General features: G+C 48.3%; 2 protein-coding genes across 4 annotated transcripts in view; both read right to left on the reverse strand.

Moving 5' to 3' along the window:
- The window catches only part of LOC122684460 (UL16-binding protein 1-like), a 260,152-nt gene that overhangs the window by 64,981 nt on the left and 180,273 nt on the right, over positions 1 to 14,898 (reverse strand). The gene's annotated exons all lie outside the window — the stretch shown is intronic.
- Positions 1 to 14,898, reverse strand: part of LOC122684453 (low-density lipoprotein receptor-related protein 11-like) — a 64,338-nt gene that overhangs the window by 23,440 nt on the left and 26,000 nt on the right. For 2 of the 3 annotated variants that reach the window (XM_043888568.1, XM_043888567.1), the window contains exon 3: positions 2,544 to 2,685. The exons of the other annotated variant lie outside the window; for it this stretch is intronic. In XM_043888568.1, the coding sequence (XP_043744503.1) occupies positions 2,544 to 2,685 (142 nt within the window). The remainder of the gene's footprint in view (positions 1 to 2,543; positions 2,686 to 14,898) is intronic. 3 annotated transcript variants of the gene reach the window in all.

The following is a 14,898-nucleotide window of genomic DNA, read 5'->3' on the forward strand; positions in this document are numbered from 1 at the left end:
AATAAGAGGTGAATCATATCACCCTCTTCAGCTTCAAACACACTTTCGTCATATTGAGAAAGGCCAGAAATGTACAACTGGCAACTTGGCTATTCTCTAGTTGCCTTGGGAGCCCAGAAGACTGGCCAGAGTGAATAAATCAAAGCAACAAGTAGCTGGTTGATGTCAGCCCTTTGCCTCCATCAGCTCAGGCCATGTCTCCCTTTGCTAATTTCTGTGGGGCTGACAGCTGCCCAGGAGCACTTCGGTCCCTGGCTAGGGAGCCCTGTTCCCAGGAGCACAGCCCTCCAGCTCAGCACCTCCCCACTGGCCGTGACCTCAGCTGGACCGGGTGCCATTGTTTTCTACTCCCACCTGCCCCAGCGCACAGTCAGCATTGCCAGGTTTGTTTTAAGTAACTGGCTCTTCCGTATCGCTGCAGTAGGTCCACAAACGGGGCCTTGCTCCAGTACGGACTGGGATGCTGCCGGCTCATTCCCCATCGCTGACTCACGGTCGTCTACTGGACCGGAGTTTGGGGTACCATTTGCAGCCGCTCTTCCTTCCTCCAGGTCAAACTGAACCGTGGTTGAACAGGAGTGAGCCAACCTGATTTTTTTTTTATTTTAAGATTTACTTGTTTGTTTTTGGCTGCACTAGGTCTCCATTGCGGTGCTCAGTCTAGTTTCAGAGAACGGGGGCTACTCTCCAGCTGCGGTGTGAGGGCTTCTCATTGGGCTGGCCTCTCTTGTTGCCCAGCATGGGCTCTAGGGCACACAGGCTCCAGTAGTCGTGGCATATGGGGCCTAGTTACTCCGAGGCATGGGCAGCCTTCCTGGACCAGGGATCAAACCTGTGTACCATGCATTGGCAGGTGGATTCTTAACTGCTAGACTCCAGGGAAAGCCAGCCGACCTCATTTTGAATGTTGCTAGTATCTGTATCTTGCTAGCACTGTTTCTTTGTGGAAGGCAAATTACCAAGGTGGCAGAATTCTTAGAATTCTGAAGTCTCCTTCCTTCATTTCTAATATGTACACAGACCCATCTCTTTGATGGAAGACAAGGTCAGCCAAAGTACAAGCAAATCCAATGATTTTATTCTTTCTCCCGACTGCTCGCTTGATTACGATCCAAATATGGAGGATTCAAGGATATAGGAGACAGTCTACAAGTTTGCTAGAGCCAGGATTAGTGAAGGGTCACTAATCAGGTCTGCGGATCAGGTCTGTGAAACTCAGCACCCATGCTGGCTTCCTTGCACACAGTTACCATTCAGGGCAGATGCCGAGAAAATATCCCCCAACCAAGTGACAGGACTCTAGACACACACACACACACATGATCTCTGCAAAACCTCTATAGCTTTAGTGCTGCCAAGTTCCATGTACATTTTTTTTTAAACTTAATGAGCTAATCTTAGAACTGTAGATGTTTGGGACAGCAAGAAACAGATAAATTGAGAGAAATGAGCTTACACTGAGCAGCAGGATGTGGGAACCATTGTGTATATGTCGAGCTATGTTATCAATATGTCTGTGCTTCTCTGTAAAGTGTCGATGAAAAGTTTTCAACAGTCCTTTGAAATTGACACATGCACTGTACATGTTTTAATTTGTTTTATTATTTTTTTAAATTTGTTTTAAATCTACCTCTTAGCTGCATTCTTTGAACATAATATCAACTAGCCCACCCTCCTTTAAACAGGAGGGTGGTCTCCACCCTCTCCTGGGAAACTCAGATGTCTTTTATGAAACTGAGTCAAGGGAAGATGGGGCATCTCTAAGGTCCTGTTATTCACACAGTCTATTCTCATCCCTGGAGTGTGAAGTGCTCCGCTGTTCCACTCCGGCAGTGTTGCTTAACATGAAATATAGTGGAGCCTAGTTTTGTAATCATATTTTTAGTTAAGATTTTCCCACTCAGCAACAGCCACAAATAAAATGGAAGGGCCCATTATATTGCACAGTTAGAATATAAAATGGCAATTTTTTTTTTATGTGGACCCTTTTAAGTTTTTTGTTGAATTTGTTACAATATTGCTTCTGGTGGTTTTTTAAAATAATTTTATTTTTTTTGACTGGGCCAGGTCTTCACTGCTGCACGGGCTTTTTCTCTAGCTGCGGTGTGAGGGCTCCGCATTGCAGCGGCCTCCCTTGCTGTGGAGCACAGACTCTGGGGCACGCAGGCTTCAGTAGCTGCTGCATGTGTGCTGGGTGGATGTGGCTCCTGGGCGCAACTTAGCTGCTCCACCGCGTGTGGGAATCTTCCCAGACCAGGGATAGAACCTGTGTCCCCTGCATTGGCAGATGGATTCTTTACCATGGACTGAGCCACCAGGGAAATCCTTGCTTCTGTTCTGTGTTTTGGTGTTTTGCCCTCAAGCACTGTGGGCATCTTAGCTCCCCGGCCAGGGATGGAACCTGCAATCCCTGCCCTGGAAGATGAAGCCTCAACCACTGGACACCAGGGAAGCCCCTAAAATGCCAGTTTAACACCACCCTTCCATCCACAGCCTGGCTTGTGTTGGCCACCGTGAACGCGAGGGAAGGGCTTTCTTCTCACCTCCTGTGGAGAAGGCCACGGGAAGCACGGTCACTGACACGTTGTCGGAGCTCCTCTGCCCAGCAGTGTCCACCACTGTCAACTGAAGGGTGTATGTTCCTTCCCGCAGGTGGGACAGCTTCAGGGTTCCGGACTGAGGCACCTGATACCCAGACAGGAAACGTCACAGTTAAGAACCCGAAGCACAGAATCTGACGTCCTCCTGAGCTGGAAATCAGTGCCATCCTTGGAGCAGTCCTGTGACCCCCTTCTCCACTCCTGGTCCTGGGTTTCAGAATACTGATCACACACAATTTTGGCAGGCTGGCCAGGAGACCTGAGTTCCGGTGGGTTTGGGGCCTGACACTCCCTTTCTTTGGGAAACTTCCCTCCCACCCCCACCCACGTGGTTGCAAGGGAAGGGTCATTATGACCCCTCCCTGTGGCCACAGGGGCGCGGCTAAGCAAGGGGAGCGGGTGGCCGGGCAGGGGGTGAAGAGTGGATCTGCCCGGAGGAGGTGGCCGGGCAGACTCTCACTCTCTCCGACTCTGGCTCGGAATCAGGCAGGCCGCACCAGGCGGCAGCCACGCAGCAGGTGACACCACTGTTTTTTGCTTCTTGGGGCTTAGACAGGAACGCAGGGGAACTCAGGGGCGGGCGATGACCACACCGGAGCGTGCTGACGGGAGCCCCGCAGCCTCAAGCAAGGTGTGTGAGAGAGAGGCTCTGCCCTCCGCCCCAGCTGGTCTGCCCGAGCACAGACCTAAGGCTGCGGAAGGCCAGCAGCCCGGGGGTTTGCTGCCCCGAGTGCACCGGGTAGATGGGAGGACGGAGTCAGTGCACTTGTGACTGGGGGACGCCAAGTGAGGCCCAGATGAAGTTAGTGGGGATTTTAAGAGACCAGGGAGGCATCGAGGCTGGGCGCTGGGTGGGGCATCCACACAGACATCAGCCTCACCCAAGCCCTGGTCAGATTTTTGTGAAGGCGAGTGAGGTACTGGGCTTCTGGATGTCAAACCGCAGCGTGCCAGTGTCCAACTACACCTCAGCGGGCCAGGCCTTCTCCGGGAAGCCTCTTCCCAATGCTGGGGCTGGAAGGACAGAGCACCCCCCTCTAAGGGGCCAGTCCATCCACCTGGGCTCTGAAGCCTCCCTCTGGCCTTCCAAGGTACCTCCTCTCTGAGGCAGGAAAGACTGGATCCAGATCCAGACCTGGGTGCACACTAATTTTGATCTTTTCTAATGAAATATCCCTTCCCTGCTTGCTTTCTTTCTTTTTTGGGTGTGTGTGTGTGTGTGTGTGTGTGTGAGAGAGAAAGAGAGAGAGAGAGAGAGAGAGAGTTGATATTCTTTATTAAACGCAGCTCTAGTTGTCCTTATTCACTTGGCAGGATTAATATGGTTTTTCAAAGTAATTTTATTTATATATTGGTTGAACTGGGTCGTCTTCTCGTCTTTTTGTACTGTTTGTGAGGTTCTCGCGGCCACCTGATGTGAAGAGCTGACTCCTTGGAAAAGACCCTGATGCTGGGAAAGATTGAAGGCAGGAGGAGAAGGGGAGGTCAGAGGATGAGGTGGTTGGGTGGCATCACTGACTTGATGGATATGAGTTTGAGCAAACTTTGAGAGATAGCAAATGACAGGGAAGCCGGCGCGCTGCAGTCCGTGAGGTCGCAAAGGGTCGGACACCACTTAGTCACTAAACAACAACAACAACAACTGGGTCTCTGTTGCCACTCAGGCTTTTCTCTAGAGGTGGTGCCCGGGCTTCTCCCTGCGAAGGCTCTAAGGCGCATGGGCTTCAGTACTTGCAGCTCGAGGGCTAAGTAGCTGCACATCGCTCCCCCGGGGCTCTCGAACATAGGCTCAGGAGCCGTGGTGCATGGCGTGTGGGATCTCCCCAGACCAGGGATCGAACTTGTGTCTGCTGCATTGGCAGGTAGATTCTTCACTACTGGGCCACCTGGGAAGCCCTTTAATACGGTTTTTAACGACCCAAATTTCCCTCTGGCCCTTATGGGGCCAGAGAACTCAAGCAAACATAGCCGAGGTATGTAGAAGTTTGTCTCAAAAACTTTTTCAGATAAATAGAGTTTGAAAAATCTGCTTAGACGGGAAGGATAGGTCTGTCAGATTTTGCACTTTAGCTATCCACAGGCGTGATGACGATCGACTATTTCCATGGGAAAGCTCTGAGAGCCGCTGGGTTTGGACACCAACAGAAAAGGGAGATGCTGACAACTGTGAGCAGAGAGTGGATCTTGCCTGAAGGGCCTCCCAAGAAGGCTTTGCAATTGGCACCAGTCCACACCTGCAGGCCTTTCCTCTGTGAGCAGAAACTAAGTACAGTAACTTAATACCAAGGACTTTGTGTGAGATTTATTTTGATAACTGCAAAAGTCAACAAGCTCCTGTTAGTCTCCTGTGAAAATCCTTCTACAAAAGGCTTCTTGCCCCTTCTTGTGCAGGAATTTGTTTAAAGAGTTTGCTGTTTCACCTGTTCTCCCAGACCCAGAGAGAAAAGGAAGCAAACACTTTGACTTTTGGATTTCCTCATTTCACGTTGTTTTTTTCGCTCTGTGGTTTTATTTCCTGGATACAGAAAATTCTTTCAGGTTTTTGAGCCATAAAAGGCAAAAACAATAACTTGATTTGGTTATTTTTTTAAGCTTTTTTTTAAACCACACACAGACATACACACAGATTATATGCAACATATCCTATTTTTGTTTGTTTGTTTTGGCCAAGCCCCTGGCATCTGGGATTCCTCAACCAGGAATCAAACCACACCCGGTGCATTGGAAGCTCTGAGTCTTAGCTGCTGGGAAGTGCCACAACACACCCAATTTGTAACTTGAAAGGTGCATTACCTTTAACAAAACAAAGAAATCTAATCTCTGCCCAGGATCTGTTCTGTAGTAACAGAGGCTTTGATGGCTGGCCTCTGGCTGAAGAAGGGATTCATAGGGCCTGGACTCCATCTCAGGCCTGTCCGTGCTGGTCGTGCACGGCCACCTCTCCAGTGGACTCTGAACTCTGTGCTTAGCGCCTATGGGAATGACAATGGAAGGATAAGACCCTCTCTGGGGAGGGGAATCTTGAAGATCACATCCAGGTTACTCATTGCCTAAGAGGAAACATAGTGTAATCACCCCTGCCTCCGGACAGGTCATAAATTTTTTCCATATCAATCGGGATGTAATCACAGGCTTATCAATTATTAACTGGTTGGAACGTGACCACGGGCTTATTGATTATTAACTGTTTGAACACATAACATGTGTTATTGTAGTTGTATTTACCCTTCCTTTGTTTATGTAAGTTTCAAGGAATTTGGGGTGGTGGGTTTGGAAATGTACTCATGGGGTATAAAAGATTTTCACAAATGCTGGTCGGGGCCCTTGGCTAAGAGGAGACGCTGCCTTGGGCCCGCCGGTGTAATAAACTGCACTCCACTATCTGTATTGTCCTTCTGAGTGAGTTTGTTTCCCGGAAAGCGTGGCTATAACATTTGGTGCATTGGCCGGGAAACTCCTCACTTTGAGGAGACAGGTCTCATTTGAGGCCACCCGAGGCTTTGTAGCTTGAATCTCCTAGAGGTGGGAAGGCGCCTCGCCCCTGTGGAAGGATTCTGCTTCTCAACGCCCAGACCTTTCACGTCAGCAGGTAGTGGACGGCAGCAGGGGAACTGAGCGCTCAGGTGAGGAGGAGCCCACCCGGCAGGGTGGAAGAGGGGGTCTGATCACCCCTTGGGAGGGACTAGAAGGAGCAGGGACCCACAGGAGCCTGGAAGAGGCAGGCAGCAACGATTGCTTGGTACACAGGTCGATGAGCATGCTAGGGTTTAGGAAGGAAATTTGTGAAGATCATTTAGGTGTGTCCATGCCGTCTAGGGGAAAATTATTACCAAGCGATCGCCAGGGGATTTTTTAGGATAGGAAACTGGTCCTTGTATGCTCGTATTCTGCCCTCCCCCAGGAGGTGTCCTGTGCTGTGAAATTCTTGACCCTCTCGAAATTGTTAGGCTAGAAGGAGGGGGATACAGAAGTGAGTATAAATTGGCTTTTCCGGAGATGGCCTGGGACATGGGATATTTAACCCATCTGTGTTTTCATCTGCACCTGATCAGGCCCACCAAAGCAGAATGGACTTTAAGGGAGAAACAGTCTTGGACCATGTGATGTTCTGGTTCAGCTGTGCTGACCAGCGGGTGAAGACACGCCGATCCCCCTTCTCCCTCTGGGATCTGGCAGGTAAGGCTCTTCTCACCCCAATTAGGAAGGAGGCAGAATGGCAATTTAAGTGTCATTGAGTGGAAATATCAGAAGTACATAGGGTACCGAGAACTTCATAGACAGAACGAAAAGGAAAAGTAGAAGGTCCGAGAAGGTAAGCAAGATGGGGAGAAGTGAATCTAAGGCAACTGTATTGGAGTGCATGATTAAAAATTTAAAGAAGAGATTAAAAAGAGGCTATGGGGTGAAGATGAAGCCTAACTGCCTCCACATATTCTGTGAGGTTGAATGCTCCCCTATGGGAGTAGGATGGCCACCAGAGAACACCGTGAACTCAAAACTAGTGGAAGCAGTCTACACAGTAGTCACAGGAGAGCCAGGACACCTGGATCAATATCCATCTATTGACTCACGGCTAGGGTTAGCTTGAGACCCTCCTACTTGGACAAGGTTCTATATCCAGAAGGGAAAGGGAAAAATACTAATGGCACAAAAATTGACTGATGATAAAAAAGAAAGTTCTACAGGATTTGGACGGGGATGACTTGACCCCTCCCCCATACTGGATAGTGACAAGCCTGCCTCCCAGTGCTTCACCAGGACCGGAGGCCGCCTTAATGCCCGATCCAGGGCCAGGTGAAGTTCCTGCAGCAGCCGCTGCTCTTCCGCCAGCTCTCCCGGAGATCGTAGAGCCGCCGTTTTGGCAGGCTCGATCCCGATCCCAGTGACAGAAGCCTCTGGCCAACACTTCCCGGATCCAGCTCCAACCAAACCGCCCAAGCTATACCCGCCTCTCCCAGTGAGTACTGACAAGAAAGGGAGGGAGACATTAGAATTAAGCAGAGACTGTGCTCTGCCAGAGAGTCACAGGGAATGAAAGAGAACAGACAAGAGATTGACAGTGCTAGCTGCTGCTCTGGGAAAGTCTATCTCGGGCCCTCCAGAAAAGCTCCTCTGCCCCAGGGACAGGACAGCCCTTCAGCCGGTCCCAAGGGAGGCCCTGGGCCCAGCTTTTGGCCACTGGAAGAATGAATGCCCTAAGGCAAGGAAGGAAGATAAAGCTCCCGCAGTTGTGGGGCTTGCTGACTTGGAAATTAACTAGGGCTGCCAGGGCTCAGAGATATCAGGTCCCCGAGAGCCCATGGTAACCTTAAAAGTGGGGGACCAAAACACTGACTTCATGGTGGATACAGGAGCGGAACTGTCGGTAGTAACAAAACCTGTGGCACCACTGTCCAAAAAGACTACCGCTGTAACTGGGGTATCGGGAGAAGAGATGATTAAATCGTTTTGCCAGCCCAGAAAACGTCAGATGGGGGGGCACGAAGTGATTCATGAATTCCTCTGCATTCCTGAGTGCCCAGTACCCCTGTTGGGAGGAGACTTGCTCTCCAAACTAGGAGCATAAGTGACTTTCTCCCCTGAGGAGAGGCCCACCTTCTGGACGGACTCTATGGCTTATTTGCCCTCTCTCTCAATACCCGCCCCCCCCAAGGTGAGTGGAGGTTGCATGAGCCTCTGATGGCAGAACTGGGTGGGCCAGAAGAGCATGAGAGAGCTAACTCAATTATTCCCTGAGGTCTGGGTGGAAGACAACTCCACCTCTCCCCAGGCTGGCTAAACGTCACGCCCCAGTGATAATAGAACTCAAACCAGGCACCATCCCGGTTAGAAAGCGCCAGTACCCGCCACAGATAGAGGCCTGGGCCGGCATACTGCCCCACATCAATAGATTGAAACAAGCAGGCATTCTCGTAGAGTGCCAGTCGGCTTGGAATATGCCAATCCTGCCAGTCAAAGAGGAAAGAGGGGGAAAAAAAAAAGGAAGACAGGACTATAGGCCTGTACAAGATCTCAGGCTAGTCAACCAGGCTACTGTGACTTTACACCTCACTGTTCCAAACCCCTATACCTTACTTAGTCTCCTCCCGCTGAGGAGTAAAGTTTACACTTGCCTAGATCTCAAGGATGCCTTCTTCTGCATACGTCTCGCCCCAGTGTCACAGGCCCTTTGCCTTTGAATGGGAAGATCCAGTTGGGAGCACCAAACAACAGCTCATCTGGACTCCCCCACAAGGGTTTAAAAACTCCCCAGCCATCTTTGGGGAAGCCTTGGCTTCTGACCTGGACTCATTCCATCTGGAAGAGTATGGGTGTTGGCTTCTACAATAAGGTCATGACCTGCTGCTGGCTGCTTGAGACCAAGGAAACATTCTGGAAAGGGACAAATGCACTGCTCCAGCTGTTGATGGAAGCAGGTTACCCGGTGCAGAAGAAGAAGGCACAGATCTACAAAGAGGAGGTAAGGTATCTGGGGTTTGTTTTAAAGAAGGGCTCAAGGTTCCAGACCCTAATTGGGTCCTATATACTGATGGCACTAGCCTGATAAAACAGGGACAACGGCTGTCAGGTTAGCCAGAGTGGAAGGGGCCATCAAGACTGAAAAGAGATGGTGGGAATTGCCAAGTGGCAAATTATTGGTACCGGAGGAGCTGGCACACACTCTGGTGAGCCAAACACACCAAGCGACCCACCTAGGCCATGCTGCCTGCTCACAGGTGAATGCTGCCTCTTGGGTATTCAGACAAAAACCTCCGGGTATTCAGCTGAAAGGCACGCTGCCCCTTGAACACCTGGGAGTGGACTTCACTGAAGTGAAACCTCACTGACACTACCATTATCTGCTGGTCATGGTATGTACGTTCCCGAGATGGGTAAAAGCTTTTCCTACCTGGACTGAAAGAGCATCAGAAGTAGCCTGGTGCCTGCTTAGGGAAATAGTTCTCAGATTTGGATTTCCTACCAGCATTGGATCAGGCAATGGCCCGGCTTTTGTAGCTGATTTAGTACAACAAGTAAGCAAAACTTTAAACATCAAATGGAAACTGCACACTGCATATAGGCCCAGGGTTCTGAGATGGTGGAATGAACCAACCAGACACTTACAGAGACTCTCCAAGTAGATCAGAGAGACTGACTGCTCCTGAGTGGACTTGCTTCCGATGGCTCTGCTCAGACTCAGGATGACCCCACAGTCCCAAGGCTATTCTCCATATGAAATTGTGTATGGGAGGCCTCCTCCCATAATAAAACAGGTGTCAACAAAATTGCCTCAGGTAAGGGGGAGGATAGGATTTCACAGCAGATGGAACTGGGTAAGGTAATAAATCGGGTAACTAAGTTCATACAAGAAAGGGTGCCACTCCCCCTTGGGGAACAGATTCATGAGTTTACGCTTGGTGACCAAGTATGGGTCAAAGATTAGAAACATGATTTGCTAGCCCCTTGGTGAAAGGGCCCTTATGTTATTCTAACTACCCCTACTGCAGTTAAAGTTGCAGGTATTGTCCCTTGATCCATCATACGAGAGTGCAGAGAGCATACCACGCAGACTTAGAAAACGCTGAGTGGACTGCACAGAGGGACCCCACTGACCCTCGAGAGACTAAGACCATCCTTAAGAAGAAGGAAAAGAAGATCCCGAACGAGCCCCACCTCAGGATGAAGCCGCACAATCAACTCCTGCTGCTTGGCCTCATCATCGTGATTTTGAATTTAACTTCCGACAATGTTTTCATCTCATGGGCACATTCCTACGCGGACTTCCACAACACCTACAACTGCTGGGTATGTGGGGCTATGCCTCTGTCTGTGATGGATGGACTTCCTTGGTGGGTGTCACCGCTCTGCCAAGGAGATTTTAAACCACTCTGCTCTTTTCTGGGATGACAAAGAGACTTTCCTCTCTTGTCAATCATAACCTCTCCTTGCTGTCTTGGTGTAAGACGTACAGTCAATAGACTCGGGTCATGGGGTAACATTAGATATAAATGCCAGTGTAACGAAAGCCTAACTTACAACAAGCCCCAGTAAATCTACCTTATTTACGTTCTAGGTGGACAAGATCTGTATTTCAGTGGTATGAGTATATTGCTGCCTTATTTGTACCCTCTATAGGGACAACAGATATTATGATTAAAGTAGAGGCCTTGACTAATTTCACAAAACAGGCCCTCCTAGGTAAAACAAAAGCCATCCAAGCCTTAAATGAAGAACAAATCCAAATGAAAAAGTGGTAATTCATAATAAAATGGCTTTGGACATACAGCTGCTCAAGGAGGGACCTGTGCTATAATTAAGGTTAAATGTTGTGTATACATTCCTGACTTATCTGACAATATATCTGACAATATATTCATTGCTTTAGATGACATGAAAAACCAGGTAAAAACAATGTCAAATGAAAACATTCCTTTCTGGACTTCGGTCCTATCTTGGGTGAAGGGCAATCGGTGAAAACTATATTTACCACTTATAGTTGCCTTGATAGTTCTGCTTTCTGGATCCTGAATTTTACAATGTATTATGAACTTTGTAACCCGAAGGTTGATGTCATTCTCCCAAATTGGCAGTCGGAGAGCCAGGGTGCAATATATCCCTATAAATGATGCTCATAATATGAGTTAAGAGCATCAAGGGGGGGAATGAAGAAGGGATTCATAGGGCCTGGACTCCATCTCAGGCCTGTCCGTGCTGGTCATGAACGGCAACCTCTCCAGTGGACTCTGAGCTCTCTGCTTAGCACCTATGGGAATGACAATGGAAGGATAAGACCCCCTCTGGGCAGGAGAGTCTTGAAGATCACATCCAGGTTACTCATTGCCTAAGAGGAAACATAGTGTAATCACCCCTGCCTCCGGACAGGTCATAAATTTTTTCCATACCTATCGGGATGTAATCACAGGCTTATCAATTATTAACTGGTTGGAACGTGACCACGGGCTTATTGATTATTAACTGTTCGAACACATAACATGTGAATGATGGGGTTATTGTAGTTGTATTTACCCTTCCTTTGTTTATGTAAGTTTCAAGGAATTTGGGGTGGTGGGTTTGAAAACGTACACATGAGGTATAAAAGATTTTCACAAATGCTGGTCGGGGCCCTTGACTAAGAGAGGACTCTGCCTTGGGCCTGCCGGTGTAATAAACTGCACTCCACTATCTGCATTGTCTTTCTGAGTGAGTTTGTTTCCCGGAAAGCATGGCTATAACATGGCTAAATCAATGTATAACTCAGTCTGTTGTTCTGGCTCCACTGCACCTCCCTAAATAGTAATTTAGTGGCAAGGAACATACATTTGCATTTGTTTGTATACCGCACATATATACATACATGATTATCAGTAGAACACTTGGTTACAAAATGAGTACTACCTCTCTATTCCCCTCACCCCCACAGTTGCTTCTAAAGTATATAAGGCATTGGGCATATTGTCATAAGCAGTGACAAGATATGACAACATCACACAAAATATTTCAGTAAGAAATTCCACTGAACCAATGAACCCAAAGGCATGCTAGCTTTCTGCCTCGTGTCAACTTACAAAACTGAGAACTCTGTTAGTGGTTTGAAGGCTACCATTAAGATCCTTGTTGTAATCCAATGCCATCTCCCAGCACACACACAGGCTGAAGGAGACACAGGGGCAGCTAAACTGACCAACAGAGGCCAGAACATATACTGCTATTATTAATACAATTGTCTAGATATTTCAGGTGAACCTGCTTAGGTTCTGTTCTTTAGTTACGTGTTCCTCTTTCTATTTACTTTTCATCACAGATATGACCCAAAATTTCATAAAAGAAGCAAAATGAATTCAATTGTCTGGATTTTCCTGGTAAAAAAAAGAGTAGTGAAAGTGGTAGTTGCTTAGTCGTGTCCAACTCTTTGCCTCTATCTCAGCCCAATCAGAGAAGAATCATCTTCTTAAAAACTTAGGGCTAGGGGCGCGAAGAAGCAGCATATAAAATCCAAGGGGTTGAGCAAAGTTAGCTGCTGACAGTGTGTAAAAACACATGCAGACATAGAAATAGAGGAAATGGGGATGTCTCTGGTGGTCCAGTGGTTAAGAATCTGCCTGTCAATGCAGGGTACACAGGTTCCATCCCTGGTCCGGGAAGATTCCACTTGTCACGGGGCAACTGAGCCCTCATGCCGTGACTACTGCAGCCCATGAGCCCTAGAGCCCATGCTCTAAGATGAGAGAAGCCGCTGCAGTGGGAAGCCTGGGCACCACAACGAAGAGCAGGCTTCACTTGCCACAACTGCAGAAAGCCCTTGTGCAGCCATGAAGACCCAGCGTAGCCCAAAATAAAGGGTCTGCCTGCCAATGTAGGAGACGCAGGCAATGTGGGCTTGATCCCTGGGTTGGGAAGATCCCCTGGAGGAGGGATAGGCTACCCACTCCAGTATTCTGGGGCTTCCCTGGGGGCTCAGATGGTAAAGAATTTGCCTGCAATGTGGGAGACCTGGGTTCGATCCCTGGGTTGGGAAGATCCCCTGGAGGAGGGCATGGCCACCCACTCCAGTATTCTTGCCTGGAGAATCCTCATGGACAGAGGAGCCTGGTGGACTACAGTCCATGGGGGTCACAAAGAGTTGGACATGACTGAGCGACTGAGCCCAGCACAACACAGCATATGATTCCAAAGTCCATGCTCGGAGTCACTGGAGACTCCTACCTCCCAGTTAGCAGAGCTTTAAGCCTTCTGGGTTCTTATTCCAGAATCATTTCTTAGAAAGACCTGACCCACAGCTCATGCACAGGCCACCTGTTGTGGCCTGAAAAAGTCACGTACTCGTTACACACACACACACACATAGTCCTTTAAAACCTCTGAAAGCTCTCACCCACCCCCACCCTCACCCCACTACCCATCCCAAAATAGAAGTGCCAGGACCTTTGAAGGGAGAGTGACAGGAAGTCGGGTTTAAATGCAAGAGGACCTGGAAGCCCAGATTGACTGCAGATTTTGTGATGCCGGAAGCCTACTGTGCTGTAAATTTATTGTCTCCGAAGTTGAGTGTTCCTGAACAGGAAAGAGACTTCAAAGCTCCTGCTGCTATTGGAGTAGCGCTTTCACAACTCAGCTTACTCAGATTTATTTTTCATGAGGGCTTTTTTTCCCCCAGGGAGATTATTTTTCAACCTTTCCTAATAAGTACTTTTTCTTAAAGAAAAAATAAAAAGCAGTTAAATATTGAAGGCCTTGAGCTACTGTGTAAAAAAAATTCATGCCTAAAGAGTAGTCTACCTCAAGGCTCCAGGTTAACTTTGAAACAAAACAGGTATGAATTATTCATCTATTATGCTCTCATGTATCTTACTATTTAATTGGGACAGTAAATCCTAGGATTTGCTGTGCACTGGGGGTAGGTTCTGTTTTTTTTTTAACTGACTGATATCACCCTTCATTCTTGAAATAAGATACAAAGAAATCCTTAAAGCCACCACAGACTATTCATACATGTACACCAACTTAACCCCAGACGTTTCTTAGGAAATTTGCAGCCTTGATAATCTTCTGTGTCTCAAAAATGCCCTGTGGGCTGCTGTAACTTTTTTGTCCTTTATTAAAATCTTCAGGTGAATAAAATAGCTGAGAGGCAGTAATGTAGGTGAAGTTTTGCCGAGGTCCCTATCTGTTTTGGTGCCCTGACATATGGTGGTTTTTTTTTTTTTTTGCTTCCCTGTCCTCCCCTCTGTCTTTGCTCTCACCCCCAGGAAACCACTATTCTCTGGTTTTTCACTGTTAAAACCCGCACTTCTGGGGGGCTTCCTTGATGATCCAGTGGTTAAGAATCTGCCTACCAGTGCAAGGGTGCTTAGTCGCTCAGTCGTATCCAACTCTGCAACCCCATGGACTGTAGACTGCCAGGCTCCTCAGTACATGGGATTCTCCAAGCAAGAATACTAGAGTAGATTGCCATTCCCTTCTCCAGGGCCAATACAAGGGACACGAGTTCAATTCCTGGTCTGGGGAGATCCTGCGTGTCTCAGAGCCAATTGGCCCGTGTGCCACAACTCCTAAGCCCATGTCCGGAGCCTGCAGGCTGCAGCTACTGAGAACACACGTCAGCGACTGAAGCCCGCACACCCTGGAGCCCATGCTCAGCAACGAGAGGAGCCACCGCAATGAGACGCCCAAGCACCGCAAGGAAGAGGAGCCCACACATAAAATAAATGTCTTAAAAAAAAGAGAACTGCACTTTTCAAAAAAGTCCTGTTTAGAAACAAGAGAGAGAGAGAAACACTGTCCAGAAACCAGTGGGAAAATGATGGTCCTCAGGAAAGGG

Source organism: Cervus elaphus, chromosome 26 (assembly GCF_910594005.1).
Source record: "Cervus elaphus chromosome 26, mCerEla1.1, whole genome shotgun sequence".
In the NCBI taxonomy this organism is placed as follows: Eukaryota; Metazoa; Chordata; class Mammalia; order Artiodactyla; family Cervidae; genus Cervus; species Cervus elaphus.